At 43.7% G+C, this 25,730-nt stretch overlaps 5 protein-coding genes across 30 annotated transcripts in view; 3 read left to right on the top strand and 2 right to left on the bottom strand.

Annotated features, from left to right (window-relative positions):
• The first annotated feature begins 17 nt into the window (after positions 1 to 17).
• On the top strand, positions 18 to 2,084 carry edf1 (endothelial differentiation-related factor 1). Its single transcript, XM_076998154.1, has 5 exons — positions 18 to 236; positions 498 to 549; positions 641 to 801; positions 1,480 to 1,573; positions 1,700 to 2,084. Exons 1-5 carry the CDS (start codon positions 162 to 164, stop codon positions 1,759 to 1,761), a joined length of 444 nt encoding a protein of 147 aa, XP_076854269.1. The 5' UTR covers positions 18 to 161; the 3' UTR covers positions 1,762 to 2,084.
• Positions 2,085 to 3,042: 958 nt separating this feature from the next.
• Positions 3,043 to 4,462, top strand: brd3os (BRD3 opposite strand). Its single transcript, XM_076998147.1, has one exon. It carries the CDS (start codon positions 3,607 to 3,609, stop codon positions 3,850 to 3,852), a length of 246 nt encoding a protein of 81 aa, XP_076854262.1. The 5' UTR covers positions 3,043 to 3,606; the 3' UTR covers positions 3,853 to 4,462.
• Positions 4,463 to 6,008: 1,546 nt separating this feature from the next.
• brd3b (bromodomain containing 3b) lies at positions 6,009 to 13,677 on the bottom strand. Of its 20 annotated transcripts, none has more exons than XM_076998127.1 (13): positions 13,531 to 13,677; positions 12,075 to 12,421; positions 11,827 to 11,964; positions 11,684 to 11,740; positions 11,312 to 11,569; positions 10,805 to 11,155; positions 10,473 to 10,601; positions 10,160 to 10,345; positions 9,629 to 9,697; positions 8,827 to 9,062; positions 8,287 to 8,636; positions 7,492 to 7,617; positions 6,009 to 6,923 (listed from the first exon to the last, which is right to left on the bottom strand). In XM_076998127.1, the coding sequence occupies exons 2-13, from the start codon at positions 12,273 to 12,275 to the stop codon at positions 6,802 to 6,804; spliced, it is 2,223 nt and encodes a 740-aa protein (XP_076854242.1). In that variant the 5' UTR covers positions 12,276 to 12,421; positions 13,531 to 13,677; the 3' UTR covers positions 6,009 to 6,801. The 20 variants fall into 20 exon arrangements, with proteins under 20 accessions (XP_076854242.1, XP_076854241.1, XP_076854247.1 ...); XM_076998126.1 differs by having other exon boundaries at positions 11,312 to 11,490; positions 11,596 to 11,740; positions 13,531 to 13,676; XM_076998132.1 differs by having other exon boundaries at positions 8,287 to 8,576; positions 11,312 to 11,490; positions 11,596 to 11,740; positions 13,531 to 13,675.
• LOC143509426 (WD repeat-containing protein 5-like) lies at positions 13,436 to 19,088 on the top strand. Of its 7 annotated transcripts, none has more exons than XM_076998145.1 (14): positions 13,436 to 13,576; positions 14,697 to 14,770; positions 14,965 to 15,073; positions 15,166 to 15,239; positions 15,655 to 15,744; positions 16,469 to 16,558; positions 16,655 to 16,738; positions 16,838 to 16,893; positions 17,013 to 17,059; positions 17,294 to 17,369; positions 17,503 to 17,536; positions 17,626 to 17,700; positions 17,807 to 17,894; positions 18,072 to 19,088. In XM_076998145.1, the coding sequence occupies exons 2-14, from the start codon at positions 14,702 to 14,704 to the stop codon at positions 18,170 to 18,172; spliced, it is 993 nt and encodes a 330-aa protein (XP_076854260.1). In that variant the 5' UTR covers positions 13,436 to 13,576; positions 14,697 to 14,701; the 3' UTR covers positions 18,173 to 19,088. The 7 variants fall into 7 exon arrangements, with proteins under 7 accessions (XP_076854260.1, XP_076854258.1, XP_076854253.1 ...); XM_076998143.1 differs by having other exon boundaries at positions 13,437 to 13,576; positions 14,650 to 14,770; XM_076998138.1 differs by lacking the exon at positions 13,436 to 13,576 and adding an exon at positions 13,761 to 14,029.
• The window catches only part of rxrab (retinoid x receptor, alpha b), a 15,979-nt gene continuing 9,279 nt past the window's right edge, over positions 19,031 to 25,730 (bottom strand). The window contains 5 exon segments of the mRNA XM_076998146.1: positions 19,031 to 21,538; positions 21,872 to 21,977; positions 22,750 to 22,841; positions 23,395 to 23,527; positions 24,162 to 24,291. Of these exon segments, the coding sequence (XP_076854261.1) occupies positions 21,391 to 21,538; positions 21,872 to 21,977; positions 22,750 to 22,841; positions 23,395 to 23,527; positions 24,162 to 24,291 (609 nt within the window). The 3' untranslated portion in view covers positions 19,031 to 21,390.

Genomic DNA, 25,730 nt, shown 5'->3' with positions numbered 1-25,730 from the left:
ATTTACGCAATGACGTAATTCTCCTACTTCCGTGTCCACCAACGTGAAGAGAAAGGGTCCGAAGTCTGCTCAAACCAACGGTGCTGAACGGCGTCCGAAGTTCCTCCAGCTCGCTTGCCCGTGCAACACAATCTACATCAAACCAAAGAAGCTCGGAAGACATGGCAGAGAGTGACTGGGACACGGTGACCGTGCTGAGAAAGAAGGGCTCGGCGGCGCAGGCCAAGTCCAAACAGGTGGATGGTTCCGGTCCGCTCGATCCCGTGTGTGTTGTTGTGTGTGTGTAGCGAGTACAGCTGCGGTGTTGTACACATGGTGGCTCTCACCGTAGAGTATTGTAACTCTAGAGTATTGTAACACTAGAGTATCTGACAGCCTCTCGTCTGGTAGTGTGGACGAGCCAGCACACGCGTGACCATCACGGTGTCTGACCACAACGGTGTCTGACCATCACGGTGTCTGACCATCACGGTGTCTGACCACATATCTCTCTGCAGGCTGTAATCGCCGCACAGAGGAAAGGAGAGGACGTCGAGACTACGAAGAAGTGTAATGTTGACCATACAGCTATCGTTCTACATGTGTTTTTATAAATGTATTTATAAATGATGTGTTTGAAGGTTCCTTTGCTCTTTTCCAGGGGCTGCTGGTCAGAATAAACAGCATCTTGTAACAAAGAACACAGCTAAACTGGACAGAGAGACGGAGGAGCTTCATCATGAGAGGGTGACTCTGGAAGTGGGCAAAGTCATTCAGCAGGGCCGACAAAATAAAGGTTTAACCCAGAAGGACCTGGCCACTGTGAGTATTTTATGTGCAAACTTGTATTTTAGCTTTCAAGAAGAGGCTCTTTCGTTAACATTGCTGTTCTTTTATGTACTGGATTAGTTATTGGCCAGGGTATGATTTAATGTAAGGCTCTGTTTGAAATGGACTACTACATACTGGATACTGCATACTGGACTCAGTATATACTGGATACTGCATACTGGTCCTCGTAGTAGTATGCAGTACAGTTTCCAGTATGCGACAAAAGCAAAGCATACTACGGGGTCACGTGAATGTAGCGTTGCATGATGGGATGCAGTACACCACGAAGATAGCTCTGTTCGCGTACTGGAATATTTTGCGGAAGTAGTAGGTCATCCGGGTATGTTTCGCGTACTGGAAATTTTCATTTTGGTCACATACTGCATACGACATACTGATTTGGGGCTCGATCAGTATGCCAGTAGTATGTAGTAGACTATTTTGAACACAGCCAATGTGTCTGGAATGTATGGAATGTTTTTATTTACATCTGGCACTTTGTGGTGGGACGAAATTTGGAGGAAGAAGAAGAGATTTGAGGCAATAATTGGTTCCAGTGACCAATTTAAGAATTGGGCATCTTCAGTCATTTTCTTTGGAAACATCCTATACAGTTATACACCAGTATAATACATGATGGGTTTGTGAATATGGATGTACTTTCTTTAGAAAATAAATGAAAAGCCGCAAGTGATCGCAGATTATGAAACTGGAAAAGCCATACCCAACAATCAAGTAATGGGAAAGATTGAAAGAGCTATTGGTAAGCTTTCATCTTTTTCCTGTTTTGGCAACCTTTTTGTTCGTTTTGAACTATGAAGCATTGCTTACATTTTGTCTGTCTTGGTGTATTGTAGCCCAATTATTCTTATTTTCTGGGGACTTGCAGGACTCAAACTTCGCGGAAAAGACATTGGGCTGCCAGTCGATGCAGTGACCAAGACGAAATGAATAAAAAATCCTCGAAATCCACCACTTGACCTCCAAATTCCCTCACTGTCTTTTAGTTCATCTTCACATGCTGCTGCTTTACATATTCCCCTTCATACAACAGTAATAGATCTGCTTATTCCAGTGGTGGACTGAATGTCATGTAATTGACAATGCAAAACGTGTAATATCGTACATATTTTTATGAAGTGCTGCATAGCGAGAACACTGCTCTTTTTTTTTTTTTTTTGCTTGGAAGACTTAACTGGTTTGTAAGTTCTTTAGATTTCCGTTATGCTTGCTGTTTTTGATTTAAAATAAAACATTTTTCATTTGAATGTAAACGTTTGGGGAGTTTGGTTTCTTTGTGGAGTAACCGGTGCATTGAAATATAACAATACTGGGTTGAAATGTGCATTTTTTTTTGTTTTAAGATTACATTTTAGGCTATGAGTTGCTTTGGGCAGAAAAAGTTTGCAAAAATTGTCATAGCGAGGTTATATATTTCCCTTTTAAATGTAAATAGAGAGGATCAATTGTAAATCAGTTTAAATTGCGGTTAAAGGGCAGTCATGGTATAGTGGTAGGGAACTGGTCTTGTGACCGGAGGGTCGTGGGTTTGATTCCCAGGCCTGAGGCCATGACTGAGGTTCCCTTGAGCAAGGCACCTAACCCCAACTGTTCCCTGGGCGCCGGGTTAGGGCTGCCCACCCCTCTGGGCATGTGTGCACCAAAGCCCCCTAGTAATCACTAGTGTGTGTGTGTGTTCTAACTGCACAGATGGGTAAATGCAGAGAGCAAATTTTGATTGGGGTGAAAATCACAATTGACAAATATGACACTAAAAATGATTTGTTGAACCTTTTGCACAAAACATGGAAACAGATTTACCTTGAACAACATTTAAACTTGGATTTAATTTGGAGTCAAACAAAATGTAAATTATATTAATTCAGGTTGCACCTCCATTCTAGAATAAGATTTAAATCCTGCACATTAGTTCTAAACTGCCATATTTGTTCATTTAAGTTTTTAATGATAGGAAGACGTATCACATTTCCACAAACATTAATAACTATTGTGTGTACAAGTTTCCAATAACAAGAGTGGTTATTTCTTCCTGAATGTGCAATCTAGTGTATTTTGCTGAATATCTTTTACCATCAACATTATTTCAATTTCTCCTATTAGTGCTGGTGCCAAACAGCTGTAACCTGTTGAATTAGTAATTTAAATACGTTAAACGGGTGAAACGCCAGTTCTAATAATTTCTAAAAGTCAAATTAACAAGAAATGTATTTATTTCGCAAATGAATGTAGGTTGAGTCTGCAGTGTCCGGTGTCTTAGACGTCTGAGCTCCGTCCCGGACCGGTTGGTGGTAGATGTACGGAAGTGAACTAAGATGGTGGTTGTTCCACCGGAGGCGCTTGGCCTTGTTTTCCTGCGTTTGGCTGGACTGCAGCGTAGCGACTCTTCGCTTTAAAAAACCAACCGAGGAAGGTTGTCACTTTGACACTAAACAGGTCGAGTCCAACATGGTCTCTTCTGCAGTGGAGACGTTTGGACGGAGCGGTAGCAAGATCAAACTGTAGCTAGCGCCGATACTGGGATACACGCCATGTGGATAACGCTCCCCTTCTGGACAACCCGGCCCGGTTCGCCCTGATCTCAGGAAGAGGGGACGTAAATGTTAAACTAATACTCGTTCAGGCTTTGAGTAGATATCTCGCTTGCTTCTGTAAACCTTGTGCAACGTCCACGCAGGTTTTCAAGGCAGCCATGAAGATGGTGGCGAGCAGGTTCGGACATGTTTAACGCCGGAACCGGGCAAGAGCGCCGCCACTTCTCCAGAAACACCGGGAAGTATGACCGAGAGGCATCGTCTGGCCCACAAGGCCATGTCGGAGGGACACGCCCGGCTCCGGTACCGAGACACGGCCCTGCTCATATGGCAGCAGCAGCAGCTGGAACTGGAGCAGGCACCGTCCAACTACCTGAACCGGAGTCAGAGCGCCTGGTACAGCCAGTACGGCAACCGGGCCGTGGTGGTACCGGACAAAACCAAATTAAAACACCCCGATAACGGCTCCCGGATTTGTTCTGTTATGTAACAGCGCTACAGATTATTGTATTATTGGTAATCTTCCTTCACAGTAATACACTATTGTAGGGTTGCTGTAAACGCATTTGGAAGTAGTTGCTAGTAGTTTGAGTGTCACTACGTGCAAAACGACATGGTCCAAGTCATTTGCTTATTGTAGACTCATATATGGTTGGACAGTCCAAACGGTCTTAACTGGGAATTTAGACTGAATATACAAGACGTATAAACTGGTACGTTTTGGCTTCGGACTGCTGCAGGACTTCATGAAAATACAACCAACCACTAAACATGAAATCCTTATATGAACTATTTCACGGCAAATAAACGTGGAGTGAACAGACACCATGAAGGATTTTTATTCTCCTTTTTTTGATTTATTTATGAAAAACAAGGGGGGGCTCAGAGTCCAAATTTCGAATTAGCTTATACATCAGTAATTTCAATGCCTAAGTCTGTCTGAAAACCCAACTATAAACCTGCTTTAACCTTGCTGTATTTATATGGAGCTCTACTAACATTGATGTTTTACTTCAAAGAATGACATTTACATGTTATAAACAGCTCAAAAAGGTTTAAGAAAGATACTTGTAAATCAGCATGCAATACACAAAAGGTTTTCGCTCTCATAAAAAATAACTAAAATATTTCGACCCAAGACGTGTTAACGAATAAGTAATGCATATACATTTATATCTGTAATTATATAGCCTATATATTTATATTTCAGTCTTATTTTACTTTGCTGACATCACTCAGGAAACACCTTTTTTCTTATTTTCCATTTAGTGGAGTGAGGATTTGGCGAGAAGGGAACTGCAACAGAAAGACATTATCTACGCAAAAATCTGTTATCTACGCAAAAATCTGTTATCTACGCAAAAATCTGTTATCTACGCAAAAGTGGATTACAGTCTCACACCAAGCGATGAAGACCTGACACATAACAATGCTGTGGCAGTCATGGGAGAAAGTAACACGCATTCGTGACATTTTACTACTGAGAGGAAAACCAAAAAAATAAAATAAAATAAAAAAAAAACTCACTTTACATCAAATCTTGACATCTGGGTTTCAATGTTATCTGAGCTACAAAGGTTGAACATAAACAAAAAATAAAGAAAGAACCCAAAACAAAAGGAAAATCCTGACACAGGTTTCAAATCTGTTCTACAGTTATTTTAGAGCAAGACCATCAGCCTGCTACTTTAGTGTACACACTGGTTTGGGGGAAACGAGGATCAGTTAAAACCTTTCAAATATATGTAATTTAACTCATGACAATACCGGGGTGGACACCCTGCTGCAACAGAAAAAAATGATCTCTATTACATTCGTTACAGAGTTTACCAGTCAGTTAACCAATTCAAGGACACACAGCAAGAAAATATTCCAGCAAGTTCTATGAAGCATTTAAGTACCACTCAAAGCATTTAATACAGTATTCCAAAAGAGATGAAGTCATTTAAAAAAGGTATTAATAAAATAGAGCAATTACATTAGTTGTAATACTTTGGAAAGGACTACACACAATCTTCCTTTTCTGAAGTTTAAACCTAGTACTGCTGATTGAAATCATTAAAGAACAATCCAATCATCTTTCTTTCTGGGGGAGTTATGGTGACTGCACTACGAAGAGGCCAGTATATTCTGCTTTAGAGTCTTTCAGGAAAGACAAACGTAATCTGAACCTCAGACCGACTCCACCATGATCACTTTGCCAACATTCCTTTGGACAACTTATGGGTCCGATACTGCTCATACTATAAATAACACATTTTAGTTGCCATTGCCTTTGATTGTCCAGTGATTGGACTTGGGAAAGATGAAGGATTCCAGAACAAATAGAAACGACATCTCCGGGCCTCATACATCAAAATGAAATAAATCATGGGAGTATCGAGTTGTCCAAATGAGATCAAATATAAAAAAACAAACTCGTTAATCCAAACGAATAATATAGTTTAAAAACAAAATATCTTGACAAAATTATACATCAAATACTGACAATGAGAAACGAGCACCAGGAGAAAAACAAAATACAGCGCAGAAATAACCAAAACTACTGTGGATTACACACATAGGCCTGTCAAAGTACAGATTCAAACACTATACTGACACTTAGGCAGAGAGGTTTAGGCCATAGAATGGCGTGGGGTGTCACTCGTTCGGTTGTGATACACCAAAAATCCACACAGAACGTGTAACTATTGTTGTTTTTTTTTTTGTATGTTTTTTTTTTGATACCTTCTGTAATACATGACAGTTAAAAAACCAAGAGCTGCGCATTTATAGTTGAAAAATAAATAAAGTCTATTTTAAAAGTGGTAATAATAACCCATTATCATTACCCATAAAATAACTGTGGAATGAGATGAATCGTCATGCTATCATGACAACCACACCAGAGAGAGAAACAGTTGCTTGTTCCTTCAAACTTTGAGACTTGATGGAGCTGCTCATTTTCTGATACGCAGCCAAGCTTTTGTCAGTTTGTCCACTAATAGGGGTTTTTTTGGGTCTCTTGAGCAAACACCTTAGAAAACTAATAGAACTCCTGTACTTAACTGTATAGATCTCCACAACTGGCATGTTCGGGGGGGGGGGGGGGGGGGGGAGAAGAAAAAGAAAAATCACAAAACAAAACTTTTTTTGTCTGGTGATACCAGGTGTTACCCTTTGAGGGCCAGCAAAATAAACCCTGATTCAGCTCTCTCTCTCTCTCTCTCTCTCTCTCTCTCTCTCTCTCACACACACACACACACACACACACGTCTTCATCCAAGCCCAGGGCGTTCTACAACAGATTATTTTAAAATAACCTCTCTTCTTCTAACTCTTTATGCAACAGGTCTTCAGGCGAGACACTATTGCAATAGCACACACTACTCATTTGAAAATGGGAGGGGCCTGGAGAATGGGAGGGGCCTGGAGATCAGGAGGAGGTGCCGTGGAAATCTCAGTCCGAGTCGCTGCTCTCCGAGCTGGATCCACTGGAGCTACTGCTGCCCGAGTCAGAAGAGCTGCTGCTGCCACTCAGCCGAGATGGACCGCCCCCTGGCACTGACCCCGCCTTCTCTGCTGGGTGCAAGAGAAGAAGATTAACGCAGGGCCGACTGAAAGTCAACAACTCAAACGGTCCCAACTCTAATGTTAGAAGCACAATTCAAACGATCAACCAGACCAGAGATTCTGGTCCGCGGACACCCGTAGCCCTGTTCCCTTACCCGCCCGTGTGGTCGTGTTAAGAGAGAATACAGACATGCACACAGAGCAAAGCGTGAGTCATGGCAGAAAAGATCAGTACAGCGCGTCCGTCAAGCAGCCAGAGACATTGGGGTCAGTATGAGTTGCACGAAGACACACACAGACCACATTCATCCAGGCTGGCCTTGTACCTCCGTTCCTGTTTGAGCTTACCACTCCTGTACGCCAAAGGCCGAATCAGACTCGCCGCGCGGGACGACTTTAAAGCCTCTGTCGGACTATCGCCCTCAAACCGGAACGACACAAACCCCCTTATCGGTAAATGGAGAGAAGGAACGCGTGCGTGTAGGAAAGCCCTGTGGCCTGTCCTGCTCCTGCCCGAGCGGGCCTGTGGGCTTGGGCGGCCCTGTCTGGTTCTGTCCGCACACTGCCACACAGGTACCTTTTTTGGGCGGCTTCTTGCTGTTGTTCAGTTGTCTGCTCACGTCCTGCAGTCTCTTTTCTAACTCTTTCTTCTTTTCCTGAACCAGTTCCTCTTTAGTCTTGGCACCCTTTCTCCCAGTGCCCGCTGCAGGAGACACACAGCGGCCACCAGTGAGTCCCCGGGTCAGCCTCACGCCCCGCCGCCGTGGCAACAAGCAGCAAGTAGCACTCCGCTACGCTACAGCTGTGTTATTCATCTACTTCATGGCATCTAATCTCTAGGGAAACTATAGGCTAATGTGCACTTCTACTATAACTGCTACGTATTTTCACTGATTCAAAACAGCAGACCCCTAACAGGACTAACATTATTAGTGGCCTAATAATCGATAATAGGCCACTCTTGTTTTTTTGAGGTTCATTCCAATATTTCTAGAAACCTTCTTGGAAGAAAACTTCTGCGTTATTGAAACTTTGGTGTACGGGGGTGGGGGAGGGGGAGAAGAGTTTAAACTGAGTAAATAGTAGGGATGTAATCCACCAGTCATGTTAAGAGAAAAGAGTTTGTTCCCAGCACCGAGTGGGAAGAGTACGGGCGGCATGAGCTTTCATAGCAGAGTCAGACAAAGAAGAGTGCTCCATCTGCAGCAGAAAACTGAGCTCGGGTCAGAGAGAGAGAGAGAGAGAGAGAGAGAGAGAGAGAGAGAGAGAGAGAGCGAGAGAGAGAGAGCATGTGCAATTCCACAGACACGATGCGTGCCCTCGGCGATGGTGGGGAGCGGGGGTGGGGTGCGGGGTTGACCCGGGCACTTACGCAGGGGCTTGCGCTGTTTCTTCTGCAGACACGACTTGACGTAGCGCTCGAGCTCGCGCAGCGTGGACGGCTTGAGCGTCTCGAAGTCGATCTCGATCTCGTCCGGGTTGGAGTCGCGCAGCGAGGGCTCGCGGGACTGGATGATGTGGACCACGCGGCCGAGCTTCTCCCCGGGCAGCCGGTTGATGTCCAGGCTGAGCTGTCTCTTCTCGTCGTAGGACATGGGCAGGGCCTCCTCCTCGTCCGTCTCGTAGCTCGGACCGCCAGGCTTCCCGCCCTTCTTCGGCTGCCTGCACAGTCGAGCGTTTCGGTTGAGTCTGGGCTCTGCGGCACTGATCTCGACAACAGCACTGCAGTTCAAGAGAAATTGCACGCTTTGCAAATGATTCGAGCATTTTCTGGAACACAGTCAGAACGGTAAACAAAAACAAACAAACGCACTAGAAAAGCGCTATAGAAATAACAAAAAACAGAAAGGGATTTACACCACAAGTATTTGCATAAGCGCAGGTGGCGGAAGGCGTTTTACTCAACGTTCACCTGCTAGTGGACGTGCTGTTGGGTTTCTTGGCTGAACTCTTTTTCTGCTGAGCCTGCTTGGTCTGCTGAGATGGCTTGGTCTTCTTCTCCTCCTCCACCACCTTGGCCTTGCCTTTCTCCTTCTCCTTCTCTTTGTCTTTCTTTTTCTTCTCCTTTTCCTTCTTCTCCTTCTTCTTCTTTGGTTTGCTGACAGGGCCCTGCGACAGAGCGGCCAGCTGTTCGTGAACAGCCTTTAGCTGGGGAGAGAGAGGGGAGAGGGTTGGGTTAGCTAGCAGGGTGGGCACGGGGGGCGGGGTCAAGGGTAGACTGCACTGCTGCTATAGGCTGGGAGGAGGGCTTTGGCTGTGCAGGGACTAATGACAAGACTGGTGATGGGGCTGGTGATCTAAAATACTCAATTACATTCAGATACAATTCTTTTGTCCCACCTAAATATTAGCTCACTTAATTTTTTTTTCTTTTTTTTCTTCAAGTTTTTGATTCTGACACCACAGAGATTTAAAACAAGATTAAACGAAAAAAAAAAAAAAAAACACGAAGCACTTGAGACCACACCACCGCAGAAAACAGCAAATCCTCTGATTGACCCCCAGTAAACATGCCAATCAGTGTCAATCAGCAGAACAGGAGCCAGAAGACAACAGCAAGCAGAGTGAAGAAGCAGACCCACTGGTCACTGAGGGAGATGACTGCCCAACGCAGCTGCACGCTACCGTAACCCTCTACCGCACACTTAACTGGGTCCTAACAAAAATGGAGGGGTTAGTGGGGAGGTGGGAACCGAAGTGAAAACATAGATCACCTGAAAACGTTTGGCACACCCGTTTTTTTGCCCCGCCCTGTTAACCTTGGGGTGCTCCTTAGTGAATTGCTGGTAAAAAAAAAAATGAAAATAAAAATAAAATAAAAAGCCAGTGGAAGTCATTCTGAAATATATTTCAACAATATTTTTAAATATACTTTAACCATTAGAGAATTCTAAGAACAAAATCAATCAATTTAATAAACTGCAATCAATTCATAGCACTACGTGCAACACCATCAGGTACTAATTGGGAATAACATGCAAGCCACTGTACCAAGATGCCAATATATAGTGCAGAGGCGGTAGAGGGTTAAACTCTCAGTCCTGTGTCAAAAGGGCAGTTAACTCTGACATGGGGGGAAATAAACAAAAACAACAACAACAAATAAAGTTTTTCTGATGGAGTCGGGGTGGTCAGGGATGATAGGTCAGGGAGGGGGAGTGGGCGGAGCTTCAGTCTGTCACTACGCCCCTGCTTTGGATCTTGGTGGCGAGCGGCGGTGGCCCGCCAGGGGGAGGCGCACTCACCTGCTCCTGCAGCTCGGCCAGGCGGGTGGCCCGTTCCTCCTCCGAGTCCGAGCTGGAGGTGGAGTCTGCGCTGCTCTCGCTGCTGCCGGTGCTCTTGCTGACCACGCCCGCCACCGAGGAGGCACCCGGGGACGAGGGCTCGGCGGGCTCGTCCGGCATCTTGGCGAAGCGCATCTCGAACACGTCCTGCGACGGGAGGGGAGGGGCGCCGGGTGGGGGGGGGGTGGAGAAAGGGCGGACGGTGAGAGGGACGGGCGGGTGGTGCGAGGGAGGGGGTGGAGATGGACCGGTGGGGTCTGTTCGACTGCTGTACCTGAAGCTTTCGTGCCATGGCTACCACCTCGTGGTCCGGCGGGTTGTATTTGTAGCAATTTGAGAACATTAACCGGACATCTGCTGCGAAGCTCTGGGCATCTTGATACTCTCTGCTGTCCATCTTTTTCTGGAAGGGAGAAGCAGATTTAAATTAAAAAGCACCTACAAGTAGAACACAATCATATGACAATATGCAGCATACAATAAAATTATTATTTGTTTATATCATGGGCACTCTAACAACACTAATGTAAATTTAATCTGTTATTTATGCTTAGACTCTTTCCCATGCATCAGCTGGGAATGATGCATGGGGTTCAAAGGTCATACTTTGACCGTGCTGAGGTCCATGGGTTGCTTGATGATTTCGTGGTAGTCATGCAGTTCCAGGGCCTCGGCGTCCACGGGTTTGTAGAAGGGCCAGGCGTAGGCCGCGTGCTTCTTGGACAGCATCTCCTTCAGGATGGTGTCGCAGTATTTGAGGTGTTCGTTCAGTTTGGACTTCTTGTTGCCGGGCTGCAGCGGCTCGCCGTCCTCCAGGTCTTTCTTGGGGGGCTTGATGGGCCGGCCCGTGCTCTCGCGCCTCGACACCACCTTGCCGGGGGGCGACTCGCCCCGGGCGGCCGTGATGGCGCACGTGGTGGGGGTGGTGGTGTCAGCTTTCCTCTTCACCCCCTTCTTCTGGAACCAAGCCAAAAGAGAGAGAGAAAAGTAGAGAGAAAAAAAAACAAAAACAAAAGAGAATTTGACATCACACAATTACTCTCGAGGTGGTAAAAAACGATAAGACACGGTGGGACGCCTCCACGTCTGTGCCACTCGCCCCGAGAGTCTTACTTTGACGACGGGCTGTGCGCTCGGCATCATGGCCGGGGCAGGAGGTGCGGCTTGGACGTTGGCGGCGATGGTGGGCACGGGCGTGTCCGCTTTTACCGGGGTCTGGGGCAACTGCGGGGGCGAAGCCGGGCACGACGAAGATGGCGATGCAGTCGACAGCGCCGACGGCTGCTGGCTTTCTGTGGGGACGCATCGCGGGAGAGGAGGAACAGGAAACGGTGAGGGTTCCACCAGGGCCGCCACACACTCGGGGTCTTTCTGCAGGAGATCACAGGGAGGTTCACCTGAGCTGGGAGGAGCGCCAGGCTTGCGGGCTTTGCCTTTCGGAGGTGGTGGCAGTAGCTCAACCTCCTCCTGGGGCATCTGTGCTACCTTCTGCAGGAAGATCTTCTCCAGGGCTTGAGCCATGAGAACAATATCATCTGTAGGCTGAAGTAGAGACATTATATAGTTAATTTATATATAAATGATATTGCTGACAATAGTTTTAATGCAACTAAATAAGTTTCCGTTACCTTGTTGTAGATATAACAGTTTGTGAACATAGTGTTGAAGTCTTGCATGCATTCACCAGCTGTCCAGTAGTAATTATTCTCAAGTCTTTTCTTGATGGTTCCCATGTCCATTGGGTTCTTAATTACCTTATGATAGTCCTTCAAAATAACAAGACTTGCTTTAGATCATGACTGATGAATAGTTAAAAAAAGAAAAGGTGATCCAAAATAATGTGAAACGGAGACGTAACCGTAAAAGCTTTACTTACTGGAAGATTCAATTTGATGGCATCCACAGGTGTATAAAAGGGCCAAGCGAACTGGTGTCTCCATAAAGTCTTTACCACCACATTCTGCATGTACTGTAGCTGGTTGGTCTTTCGGCCAGGTTTATTGGGGTTGGTGACCTCAGGTGGAGGGGGGTTGACGATAGCGGACGGAGACTGGGTTGGAGACGTGACCGCTGACATTCTGGGGTTGGGGTGGGGAGGGGGGGGGAAAGTCACTGGACTGAAATCTTGGGGTTTATACGTTTAGTGATTTCTGTGTCCCTCTTTCTTCGCCGTACTCCCTCCGCGATGCACACATCCCATCTCAGGACCTGAGTGTCAGCACTCTGCCAGAAAACAAGCAAGAAGCCTCTATCATTCAGCAGCAGAGGGTCAGTGAAGTTACACCCTGTAGACACAAGGCAAAATGACGTGAAATAAAGATTTTGTGTGCACATATAAACAAAACAACGGTGCTAAATATATCCAAGTGTCCCAGTGCCTTTCACCATGAGTACCAATGCATCGTTTAGATCACTATTAACGCACACGGCAATAAAGATATACGGACGTACGATAAATTATGCAAACATTTTAATATCTTTTTCTTTTCCGATGCGTGTGCGGTCAACATGAAATGAAACAAAGATAACGCGAACGTTTGCGGGAATGAGACGCTGCTACAACGTGAAGGCATCATAGAGAACTAATCATGGTCAGATTGATCTGAAATACAAAATACTCGCATAAGAAACTGGGGAAAGTTGTTCGGGTGTCACGCCACAGCATCCAAACACCAATCTCCACGGAACCGCGGGTTATGAACTTGCGCTAGTTTACGAGATACAACTTTAATGAAGATGCAACATCTACACTTGAACACTCGCGGCGAGCCGCTCGAGTTTTATTGCCTCGGTGAGAATAAAAGCAGCGAACTGCTCGCCTGCGTGGACCCAGAACCGGTTAATGGGGAACCTCACGGAACACGGTGGGCGGTGGGGGGTGGGGGGGGACCGAGGACGCGACCCACACCGCGTCCAAACCAACTTCTGTAAAAGATGGCGGGCTCGGTAAAAGATGATACCGAGCGCGGACCCCCCCGCCCCCCCCGCCCGGGCCATTGTGTGCCCGCCGTGCGCTAGCTCGTTAGCGGGCCGGTTTGAAACGCACCGGAGGCGTCGCGCCCTCGATCGGCCCTTCCGCGCGCGGGGAGGGAGAGCGAGCGAGGCGGCGCGAGACGCGGTCCGAACGCGGAGCCCGCGTGCGCGAGGCGGCGCGGATGGCGCGCGCGGAGAGAACCCGCTTTTGTTACATTGTTGCACGGCGCGAGACATCAGCTGCACTCCGCGAGACCCTGACAGCCACGTTCAGCCCGTGCAACACGCATCCGAACCGCGAATAAAAGCTTCGAGCGGAGGGCACCGGGCGTAACGGACGTAGGGCGCGGCTTCATTACTTCCACTCCCCGCGGCTCCGGCAGCGTATTCCTCGCAGATTCTCAGGTAGCTTTTATTGCAGCGAAGAAGCATAATAGACGGCTGGGGTCGACACTAGTTGGGTAGTGTTCTGCGCATGCGCGGCGGCGCACGGTATTGTGGGGCTTGTAGTGCTGGGCGAGTAGCTGTTTGTTCTGGCCTGTGTAAATGTCATTCACAAGTTCTGCCGTCCGAGCCATGAATCATGCATAGTGAAGAACGGATAACTGATTTCGGAACAGTTCTTGTCAAGGCTACGTCAAAAAATGTTTTTTTTGTTGTTGTTCAATATGTAGTGCCATGTTTTTTTTGTTTTTTTGTGTTACTTTTTAAAATTATTGATCAGAAACGGAAGACGTAAGAGAAGTAAAAAAACAACAGAGAGGTATTAACGACGTGATTGACCCGACGGACTATTGTAATGATCTCGTGTTGTCAGTGTTCTGCACATGCGCAGAAGACACAGCAGCAGCTTTGCAAGTGAGATTTTGATCACGCTTAAAAGTTCAAGTTTCTTCAAATCACTTATTCCCGTCTCACATGGTTTCTGTTCGATTTTACACCTTAGTGTTATACCCTTAAAGTAAGTAAGAACATTTGTTCCTCCGATACCTTAATGCGCCGTTAAAGCTGTTTTACTAAACCGGAAGTGTGTTTTGAGAGACGGCCGTCAGCTAATGTTATTAGCCAGGCTAGCTAAGTAGGTTGCCATGCCGAAATCATAAATTAAGACATGAATGACAAGTTGAAAACTAACCTCATCTTTATCAATCGAGAATAGCCATTTAAGACAAATTTGCTAGTTGTAATAACTACGTTAGTGGCAGACGGCTTGTAGTTACCAAAACAACCAGCGATGGAAGCGGGTGCGTGCGTGCGTGCGAGCGTGGCGCCTCATTAATAGATGTATGCGCATCTAAATGCACAAGAGAGGATCTAAGACTGTACTGGACCACATTAGCCTATACGTCTGTGTTCTGGTGTTTCCAGTCTTATCCATGTAGATGCAAGATTCTGAAAGGGAAGATGTTAGTAGAGTTAAATCTAAAACAAACCAACCAGGCAGTGTTGTATGACTTTACATGTGTGTTTGCTGCTAGACTGGACGCCGGATAACTGCTGTGGGGCTTGAATTTCTTTCCCAAAGCTATCATGGCAACAGAAGATAAGAAAACAGACAGTAAAGCAGCTAAAACACAATCATCAGCACCAACCACTAAGGTATGATGTTGAAACATTGCTTCAAATATTTCCACGTACCTCAGTTTCACATGTATTACTACAGAATATAACTTAATAAATCATAAGCTTAAAACGAATGCAACATATTGTAATATCATACTGGATATGTCTGTAACTGCCCTTTACATCCCAGTATCTGAAACACTAATCAGATTATTCCTCTTTTATCTTAGCCCACACCAGTGAAGCCAAACTACACTTTGAAGTTCACACTGGCTGGTCACACAAAAGCCATATCCTCTGTAAAGTTCAGCTCAAATGGAGAATGGCTGGCTAGTGCATGTAAGAGTGCCGTCTTTTCTTTTTTCTTCAATGCTGTTTTCTATGCTGTTATATAATTCTAGTCCTGAGTCATTTCATGTTCTTTTTTTCAGCGGCTGACAAACTCATCAAAATATGGGGTGCATATGATGGAAAATTCGAAAGATCTCTCTCTGGGCATAAACTTGTAAGTTTACTGTCTTTAGATGTTGCATTCTTAAGTGCTGTCTTATTGTCCACAGAATGTCTGCAGCTGGTAAATATCTATTAGTTAAACCCCAACATGAAAATGTTTTGTGTCCCAAGCCGCCCTCCTCACTGTCTCCTACGAGTCAAAAATCTGCATCTCTACAAATATCACTATTGTACGGAGAAGGTGTTGGACATTATCTTGTGTCTGTTAGCTCATTCCTGTAGACAGCAGATAGCATTGCATAAACAGTCTGAATGCCATATTGCAGTTCACTGTAAGAAATTATACAGCCAGATGGAAAAAATACATATGATACTGTCTGATGCGTTCCTGTGCCTGTGAGTGTGTGTTTGTCCGAGTGTATAAGTGTCCAGTTGGGTATATTTGTGGTCTTTGTTGGTCTCTTTAGGGTATATCAGACGTGTCATGGTCTTCAGACTCTAATCTTTTGGTTTCTGCATCAGATGACAAAACTCTGAAAATATGGGACATGGGTTCTGTAAGTGTGTTTGTAAACTGCAGTCTAGGTTTAATGTTTTTGCCATCTTTGGTATCAAGTAATTGCACTGATGCTCAAATAGCAACATACAGTGCATCTCAGTAAATTAGAATATCATCAGAAAGTTAATTTATTTCAGTAAGTCAATACAAAAAGTGATATAGATTCACAACACACAGTTGCTTATTTCTGTTATGTTGATGATTATGGCTCACAGCCAGTGAAAACCCAAAATCTTTATCTTGGAAAATTAGAAAACAATGATTTTCTAGAAAAAAAGATTTTTAATTCATAAATGTTGGCCTACTGAAAAGTATGTACAGTAATGAATTACTGCATCAATGCTGGATCAAAAAAATATTTTCAGTTGGTCTTATATAATATTCAAATTTTCTGAGATAATGATTTAGGGTCTTCATTGGCTGTAAGCCAAAGTCATCAATATTAACAGAAATAAAAAACTTTGAAGTAGATCTCTCTGTTTGTCATACATCTATATCATCTGTTTCATTTTTTGTACTGACTTACGGAAGTAAATGAACTTTTTGATGATATTCAAATTTATTGAGATGCACCTGTATATATAGTTGCTGTAGGGTTCAGAAACTCAACAATAAAACAGCTTGGGTTCTTGTTGCAAGGGAGTTTCCTTTGGCTTATAACTCAGAATTGTAGAAGTCATGACTTGCATCATCATTTGCATTTTTATGTTTCATATAAAAAGGGCAAATGTCTGAAGACACTGAAGGGCCACAGTAACTATGTGTTTTGCTGTAACTTCAACCCCCAATCAAATCTGGTTGTGTCTGGATCAGTGAGTAATGAGTTTTTTTTATATATATATTTGAGTTAATACATTTGTGTTCTCTGTAAATAAGCTAAATGGGGGTTTGATTTTCTGTGTTGAAAGTTTGATGAGAGTGTGCGGATTTGGGATGTCAAGTCTGGGAAGTGTCTGAAGACCCTTCCAGCACACTCCGATCCTGTGTCCGCCGTAAGTGGGCCGTTGAAATCATCCAACTTGATCTCTATTCTTCAGAGAAATTCAGAAATTTGTGTTGTTGGGAGTTATTAAAGGCAGTTTGTTTTGCAGGTTCACTTTAATAGAGATGGATCTCTCATAGTGTCCAGTAGCTATGATGGTCTCTGGTAAGACTCTACTTATTGAGCAATGCTTTTGACAAGGCAGTGTACCCATTCTTTGTTAGGACGGTGTTAGCATGCAATTTTGTCTTTTGTATAAACTTTTTTAAATCTATGTTTTTCAGTCGAATGTGGGACTCTACTTCGGGACAATGTCTGAAGACACTTATTGGTATGTGACTATTCCATGATAAATCATTGGATTACAATTCCACCGATAGTTTTCCAATTTTCCACCAGTAGGGGTTTATCAACAGCAGCGCTCTCCCAAAGCTGTAGTCTTGTCAGGTATAACAAACAACATGGACCAGTAATGCTTTGCAGGTTGTGCCGGTTTGGGAAAGGTGTACAGGTTGTGCGAGTTTGGGTAAGGTGGCCTTGAATTAACTTTGCTGTGTAACTCCAGATGATGACAACCCGCCTGTCTCTTTCGTCAAATTTTCACCCAATGGGAAATACATACTGGCCGCAACACTGGATAAGTGAGTAATTGCCTTCTGTCAAATCTCTTATTGGACTCAGTCAGACAACATGGTGATTAAAACACACCTGTTCTGTAGTGTTCATATGGCAAACAGAAGACCTAGTTTTTTTAATTCATTCTCTTTCCTGTAGCACTTTGAAACTCTGGGACTACAGTAAGGGAAAGGTAGTTTGTCTTTTGTTGCTTTCAAAATTATTCTGTCTATAATTCTACCTGCTGCTCCCAGTTCTAAAGAGAGACTCCTGTTTCTACAGTGTCTGAAAACCTACACAGGCCATAAGAATGAGAAGTATTGTGTGTTTGCCAATTTTTCTGTCACTGGTGGCAAGGTAAGTAGGCATCTCCATGACGTTCCTCTAGGTAGTGTGACATTAATGCACAGGAGCATCTAGTTCGTTTGAGTGGAGTAACGTGAGTCCCCTCCCCTTCACTTAGTGGATTGTCTCGGGCTCTGAAGACCACATGGTCTACATCTGGAACCTACAGACCAAAGAAATTGTGCAGAAGTTACAGGGCCATGCGGGTAGGCTGTCCAATACTCACACTTGTAGTACTGATGCGGTACCAAAAAGAAACGCAAAAGTGTTACATGGAAAAGTTGTGAAAGATCTGCTCTCGCTCTCTCTCTCTCTCTCTCACTCTCTCTCTTTCTTTCTTTCTTTCTTTCTTTCTTTCTTTCTTTCTTTCTTTCTTTTGCCAGATGTGGTGATTGCGACCGCGTGTCATCCTACAGAAAATCTCATCGCGTCGGCAGCTCTGGAGAACGACAAGACCATCAAACTGTGGAAGAGTGACTGCTAAGGCCGGTGGAGGAGCTCTGGACAGTCTAGACTTCAGCGATATCTGTCTGGGAATTTTGAGGAGCATACACTGGACATTTTACGATGGTGTGAGTGGAATAGTGTAGGGGAGAGAGAGAGGGAGAGAGAGAGTGAGAGAGAGAGAGAGAGAGAGAGATCGAGATCGGCTGGTCATGTCCTGAACAGCCTCAATTCATTGTTCCAGTTTATATATTATCTTTCTCTTTTCATTACAGTGACTCTTTCAGGATAAACTAAATATATGTAAATGTTATAAATATATGCATCCTGAAGCATCTCACTGTGTTCATCAGGCGGTACGACTTTATCACATTGTTACTGCTTTGAGCTTTTGTTTTGTTTGAAGGGGCTCCTCTATTTAAAACTATTGGAATCCTTTTGTACCACTTTGTAGAAATGAGCAGCTAGGTGCTTAGTTCAAGTACCTACTGTTAACTGCTCCTTTTAGGCTCAAGTGTGTTCTGTGCCTTGACCAGCTGGCCTTCTGTGTGTAACTCTTAAGCACTTGTCAAATGGGATTTAAAGACTAATCTTGTCTTATTTAATTTTTTTAATTAGACCTGTGTTTTAGCTTTGAAAATGAGATTTTTTTTTCTGTATAGCACTTAGATATCATAAATCAGGCTCTTAAAAATAGTTTACATCGTTTTGCAGAGGTTTTAAGTAGTCTGAGTATCCCACCAATATCTGCCTTGTGTGAAAAAAGTAATGGACAGATAGTGTAATATGCTAAAAATCTATTTATATAAAGATTTTTATCACTTGTATTCTCGTAGATTTATAAATATATATATTGTAAAGCTAATCATTCTTTAGCAACTCTAATGACAACATGGTGTTTGGAACTGAAAATTTAATAGTTCTTTGAACAATAAACATTGTGATGGGACAAAACATTCAATCCACTTTCATATTACAAGTGTATAAAAAAGAACAGGGGAAAGTGTTTTAATGGCAGCATCTCTTAGTCCTGTGATGAGGGCAGTTTAAATTCAACATTTACACCAATAATGAAACATTCAACAGGATTCAGGAAATAACTGCACTGGAATAAAAGGATAAAGTTACATTTGTACAAAAATAGATATATATCTTTATTCCATTGTTTTTTTCTCATTTTTGCTAATGCAATCACCTGGGTTTTCACAGGGAAAGACTACAAGGACACTGGGTAGCATATACAGGCTTCTCTTAGCTGTCCCTGTTAGTCGACGAAACCCTGTTTGACTTGTCCTGCAAGGTCCCAACACACAGGACTACTCGACTCAGACCTTTAGTTTCTGAGTTTGGACCTTTTGCCCCAAATGCATGACAGAAGAGATTCTTTGTACTTCATATCTGATTATGCTGGTGTCAGTTTGAAACCCAGGAAATGTTTTAAGAATTATTTGCAGAATTGGGCCATATGGGCGTTAAGTGAGATTTTAGCCAAAAAAAAAACTTAAAAGTAAAAAAAAAAAAATCTTGGCCAATGAGAGAATGATCTTGTCACTCATTAACGGGTGTGTTTCGTGTTGTGTGTGTGAAAATAATGTATGTACACCATTTATCTGAACATTAGCCTGAGTGCTAGCTTCTGCTTTCGCGGTTAAATACATGACAACCGAGTAAAAAAGACATTGTGTGATCAGACCCTCCGGTAAATACGATTTCAAATAATGATTCTGAGTTCAACTTCACTGTCCTCACTGTTATTGTCAGAACACTGATCTGCTCATCTTGGCTCAGTCTGTAAGAGGTTTGCTTACAGTGGCTGCCAACAAACGTTACAAAAATGCAGTTAGAATTTGTTCCTTATAGTAATACACAAACATCATTGCACAATAAAGCTACCATTGCTAAAAATATGCTTAACATATTTTATACCATTGTGTCAGCCTGAGGTTATTTTTGCAGTGGCTGCCAAATTTGAACGCTATCACCCGAAGTTTGATTTCTGAGAGTAGAAATTCCGGCTTCCAATTAACCGAATGCTCAGATGTAAAAGCTGTACTGTCACTTCCTAAACACTAGGGGGCAGACTAAACTAAATCTTGCATATCCCTGAGGCCAGACCGTTGTCTGGATTCTCTTAACTAATTGCATATTTTCATATCACATAAATTCATTGCTGGGAATCATCTGATGATATATAAACGCCATTGAAAGTCTTTGGAAATGCTTGATACATAATTGAGATGAATTATAGAGGCAAAACAATTGAGAAATTGAACATCGTCTAAGTATTTTATACACCTCTAACAACAAATCAGTTTTTTTTCTATTGTTAAACTTGAGTCAGGCCAAGAGCACACCTGCATTTAATTCTTGCTAGACTATTCTGTCATTCATATACCTCTTCCAAGAAGAGAAGCCCTTTCTACCACAGCCAAACAACACTGCAGTTTCCGGATTGTGGGGACTGACTTCTGGCAGCCTTGCTAATGTCAACACTGTTTGATGGAAAAAAAATTGAAATAAAAGAAAATCTGTAAGTGCTGAAACTACAACCATTCATTTTGTATCCTTTCCATATCTTACTCACGTTGACGAATTCCAGACACTGAATTCAACATTTGCAAATTGCGCACTGTATGTATTAACACTGAATATTCTGTACATATGGTACTGTCCATAACAGAAAGGCAGTGATGAGGTGTCGTGGAGTCTTGTGGTTCTGAGAGGCATATAAGAGGTATTGCATGTATTGCAGAGTTGTGCATCCTTTTGTCCAATCAACACGCTCGCACTGACACGGATGTGTACAGAGATGAAAACGGCTGGCCGTGGCCTTTGTGGAGATGACTGGAATGCAGAGGTAGGCCTCGGTGGGACAGAACAATCAAGTCATTAGATCTTTAAACACTCTTACCAGCTCAGATCCAGAGAACCGACATGGTGTTTGTCTCCTCAGCATGGCTTCACTCATCCACTGATTACTCTCGTTAGCACATCCTTCCTATAAATTACTCCAGAGTGAATGGCCTCTATGTAATGACTTTGATTCAAAGATTCCAAACGTAAAACACCAAAGCCGAACTGCCTGTAGATGACACATCTTCTGGACTGTGATAAAAGATGCTGACCAGATCTCACAGGTCAGGCTGTGCAGAGGGCCACCCTCGACATCCTCAAGGTGATCTGTGCACAAGACCGCACATGCGTCTCTATGAGAAGTTCCGCGAGGCATCGCCGGGGGCGACCCGAGGCACTGTTCCATTATGTCATTTGGTGTGGTGTCTCCAACATCTCCATTAAGAACGTGTCGATGGGCGTGTCTCCGATTAGCTTGAAGAAAAAGAGGTGCTCCAGACACTTCAGGCCTATGGATCGCAGTGCAGGAAGTCGAAGTAACAGTTTGGCAAATCTGCTCGAATTACAGAAAGACACACGGGTGTTAGGATATAAACTTTGAAAGGGATTAGTGATAAATCTGTTAGCATAATGATATAGACAAACATGATCAAATGGAAAATTAATGGCCTGTTCCTTTCAAATGTCAGAATTAAAATACAGCAATTTATATATCAGGTTCTTCAAGGAATAGCCGTAAAACCATAACACTAATATACAGTTGCTGTGTAATAAAAACCTGAACATCTCAAATGTGCTTTTATGACTGATGCACAAGACTCAGCTTGCACGGTGTATTTTAGACACACGAGAGTGGCACATAGAACAGAAATGTGTATATATGTACCTTCCAGGCTGATGTGGGTATTTCTGTTTACAATAGGCTTCCAGTGATGCGTACACCCGTTCTCGAAGTGCCTCCACTTCTACTGGGTTGGACAGACCCTTGGAGTCTAGAGGGGAGGGACGAGAAGACTTCCTGACTGCTTGGATCAGCCATCAGCAGATCTACATGGACCCGTTATGATCGTACCTAGTCAGACGTCGGGGTTCTACATGACATTAGATTTCACTGTACAATAGAGTACACTGCAATTCTATCTTGCACTGCATTTGACAATGCTGAAAAAAGTTAACTGAAGAATACTGCCTTCCGTTCCCAGTACAGACATTCAGGTCAAAGCCTTCTGTCTTCTAACAATATTTCACCTGTAATGTTCAAATTCAGAACTCTGAGAACTCCAGCAGAAGACGTATAGTGTTCTCCCTGTACAGGGTGCAGTATGTTATACAATTAAATTTAAACATTTACCCTACTATGCCTACTATGTTTACCTTTTTCAGACTGGGTTCATAATCAGAAGAACCAGATTCTAAAAGCGTTTTCTTGCTCTACATGTACCAAATATAAAATTCAGAATACGGTGATGATGTGTTTACATGTATTAAATGCTCCTCACTTTAAACAGGTAACATCCAGTAGTTTTGTGTGTGATGTGTGTGCATGCATATGTATGTGTGTGTGTGTGTGTGTGTGTGTATGTGGTATGTATGCATATATGTGTCAGTGTCCGGGGAGGGTTTTCCATGTGGTGTGTGTGTGTGTTTTGGGGGGGGGGGGGGGGGGGGGGGGGGGGGGGGGTTCTATGTGGTGTGTGTGTGTGTGTGTGTATTTGGGGGGTGGGTGGTTCTATGTGGTGTGTATGTGTGTATGTATTTCTGTACCTGGGTTGAAAAGTACAATTGCTCGTAGACAACCAAGCTCAGACTTGTCCATCTGCATGTCACGCATCTTAGACACCAACTCTGTCAGCACCCTGTGTGAGTAAAACGCACCCGACTGTAACCTCCCAACAATAACCATTCCAGTTTGACTGATGGGAATTTTCATTTAGCACATTCACAGGAAAACTGAGAGAAAAGTTCTCTGTTGAGTTACATCATACTGTACAGGCAAGGTGACGTCACCTCTATCACATCTTTCTGAACCAACTCAGGTCTTAAAGCCATTAAGACACAGAAGACTGATTTGTCTTCACTATGGTCTGAGTGGACATCATATATTTCACCAGTGGGGACACTGACAGACTTTCTTAGACATATGAAACATTACACATAACATTTCCTTGTGGCTTAATGTAAAAGCACTATCAATCAGAAGGAGATGTGGATGTTCTATACAGCAGCATCTCGTGTCCTTAGGAAGGGGTCATCTGAAAATTCTCCGAGGCATGATTAATGGCAGACACACATCTCTGAATGCCTGCCCTGCTCCCTAACAGGTCTTTCATAACCTGAAGTGACGCTAGTTTTCAGCTCACTAATGGAAGGACGGAGGAACAAGGCACGGGGTTGGAGGGCACCACCCACCTGTCGAAGATGGCTCCCACGCCCGCACTGTGTGCGCTGTTCCTGTGGACATGAAGGCCCGTCGCCAGCAATATACCGTCTTTCACACTTATGGAGCGGTGAGAAAAGGAAGCTATTAGAAGCTCGTTCCACCCTGAGAGAGAGAGAGAGAAAGAGAGAGAGAGAGGGAGGGAGAGAGAGAGAGACAGAGAAGCATTGGTGGAGAAACAAGTTAAAATACACAAAAATAAACAAAAAGGCTGTGATATGAGCCCACACAAACCCACGGTGGCAGACGCAGGGACTTAAGCAGGACACTTTTGTGTGAGGACAGTCAATAAACAAGCATAGCGAGGATGTCTCTGTCTACTAAACAGGGAGATTTCTTTTTCACTTCTGTCAGACAAACCCCCAGCCCAGAGATGCGCTCAGACAACGTTTAGGTCCTGGGAATGGAACATGGGGACCCAAAGGAGAAAAATAAATCTCTAATTTATTTATTATATTTATTATACGTCTGAGCTGGATCGCCTTTGCAGATGGAATTCATCTAATATACATCCCATATAAAGCTAAAGAAAACACACACAATGAAAACGAAGACTGTGATAAAGAATATTAAACAGCCTTATTTACTTAGCTAATACTGCTTCCAAAAAGTGCAGACACCAGCCGCATGAAACCAGACGTGCGTTTATTCATATTGATACACTACAACCCGCTCGTCGTTTTTCTATTAGAAGGCACCAAACTAGAGGCGCCTCCGTGTGGTTGTCTTGACTACCGACCTGCTCGCAGGAGGATGACCTGGTCGTCCATTGGCAGGTCGGAGAAGTGCGGGACCCTCTTGGCCCACTCCACTAACGTGAACAGCTGTTTGTCCGCCGCCTGGCAGATGTTTGTGACGGGGTCGTTGGGCTGGAGAGAGACAGGGGGGGTTTAGCCACAGAGAGATCCCCACAGCGCCTCCAAAAGCTCTCAACGTGTCTAGGCTGTTTTCATTTTGTTGGAATTTTTGTCAAGTATGGAAGTCAAGTATGTAAGTAAACAAAATGTAAATATCTGAATATGATGTATTAGTATTTGAATAGTGTGCATATAAAAAAAGTTCTTATAAAAGCTCAATTCATAAATTCAAATGAGCTTAACTTGATTTAAATTCACACCCATACGTTATACTATTAATAATTAAAATTCAGATCTTGTCGTGTCTTGTCTTACTTTTACAGTTAAGCACTGACCTTTTTTGGAACATTAAAGGAGTGTGAATGATTGTTTTTTTAGTTCTTTAGAGTATAACTGAGGGAGAATAGGAGATCATGACAGAATATATTTAAGATAAAAAAATTCTTTTAAGCTCAGTCAGAAGACTAACACACAGGGACCTTCAAGGATCTAATAAACGTTCGTTTTGAAGATTAGTGCTGAAGCTAGATTAGATTTCTCTCTTTGTGATTTTCTTACTGTGTTTAAACTGAAGGTCCCGGTCAGAGGTCTGGAAAGGACGGTACGATGCCAATGTGTTTCTGTTTCTTTGTGTATGTGAATATGGTTATGTCTCTCTGCATGTGTGCCTGTGTGTGCCTGTGTGTGTTTGTGTGTGTGTGTGTGTGTGTGTGTGTGAGAGAGAGAGAGAGAGAGAGAGAGAGAGAGAGAGAGAGCCATATTACTTATATTCTCTCAGACAGGTTAAGAGAGATGAAAGTAGAATGGCGGGACAGAAAGTGGAAACGTCTAAACTTGATTCAACTGAAGCGTATTATGGATTCTCATTTAACTCTTGGCCTCTATGACACAAATAAACCTGCTCCTGTAATTGTGCCTCTCCGTCTACCACTCTGGTTGATGAACATCACACATCACACACTATGATCAATCACGTTACAGCACTGTATCTCCAATATGGGGTCCAGTCACGGCACGAAATCACGTCCCCTCCAACAAGCATCGAAATAATGGAACGCAACCTCTATTTGAGAATCGCTGATTCAAAACGACCTTTACTCCGCTGCGTTCGGAGTCGCAGGAGGATTTAATATCAGATCTGGCACCCCGTGTCCACATTTCCAGTAGGCCTCTCAATAAGATTCCAATCAGCCCAAGAGGAACGCAAGACTCATTAGGAAATCGTTTCATTTGTATAACCTTCCCCAAAGCCGCCCAAGGTCGGAGGAGCCCGACACACACTCCTGCAGAGAAAACAACCGGTCTGAAAATCCCCAGAAGGTCAAACACAGCATGTACCATCCCAGCTGTGTTGAAAGGCCCAGACACACAAAACACATCCACATGAACAGACGCTAGCGGTTCTGTAATAACAAACATCTTTTCAGATAGGAACCACAGAGGTGGGATGA

This window comes from Brachyhypopomus gauderio, chromosome 3 (genome assembly GCF_052324685.1).
Source record: "Brachyhypopomus gauderio isolate BG-103 chromosome 3, BGAUD_0.2, whole genome shotgun sequence".
NCBI classification, from domain to species: Eukaryota; Metazoa; Chordata; class Actinopteri; order Gymnotiformes; family Hypopomidae; genus Brachyhypopomus; species Brachyhypopomus gauderio.
The sequence above is the reverse complement of the archived record's forward strand: the minus strand, read 5'-3'. Positions and strand labels throughout refer to the sequence as shown.

What these genes read in the sequence shown, in the direction of transcription:
- edf1 (XM_076998154.1), top strand. Translation starts at nt 162, where the DNA reads ATGGCAGAGAGTGACTGGGACACGGTGACCGTGCTGAGAAAGAAGGGC. An exon ending in CGTCGAGACTACGAAGAAGT is followed by an intron (nt 550 to 640) that starts GTAATGTTGACC and finishes GCTCTTTTCCAG; the next exon opens with GGGCTGCTGGTCAGAATAAA. An exon ending in AAAGATTGAAAGAGCTATTG is followed by an intron (nt 1,574 to 1,699) that starts GTAAGCTTTCAT and finishes GGGGACTTGCAG; the next exon opens with GACTCAAACTTCGCGGAAAA.
- brd3os (XM_076998147.1), top strand. Translation starts at nt 3,607, where the DNA reads ATGACCGAGAGGCATCGTCTGGCCCACAAGGCCATGTCGGAGGGACAC.
- brd3b (XM_076998116.1), bottom strand. Translation starts at nt 12,275, where the DNA reads ATGTCAGCGGTCACGTCTCCAACCCAGTCTCCGTCCGCTATCGTCAAC. An exon ending in GGTGTGCCAAACGTTTTCAG is followed by an intron (nt 9,063 to 9,628) that starts GTGATCTATGTT and finishes CTCTCTCCCCAG; the next exon opens with CTAAAGGCTGTTCACGAACA. An exon ending in CAAGAAGCCGCCCAAAAAAG is followed by an intron (nt 6,924 to 7,491) that starts GTACCTGTGTGG and finishes TCTTGCACCCAG; the next exon opens with CAGAGAAGGCGGGGTCAGTG.
- LOC143509426 (XM_076998138.1), top strand. Translation starts at nt 13,999, where the DNA reads ATGCGCAGAAGACACAGCAGCAGCTTTGCAA. An exon ending in ACACAGCAGCAGCTTTGCAA is followed by an intron (nt 14,030 to 14,696) that starts GTGAGATTTTGA and finishes TCTTTCCCAAAG; the next exon opens with CTATCATGGCAACAGAAGAT. An exon ending in ACTCCGATCCTGTGTCCGCC is followed by an intron (nt 16,739 to 16,837) that starts GTAAGTGGGCCG and finishes TTTGTTTTGCAG; the next exon opens with GTTCACTTTAATAGAGATGG.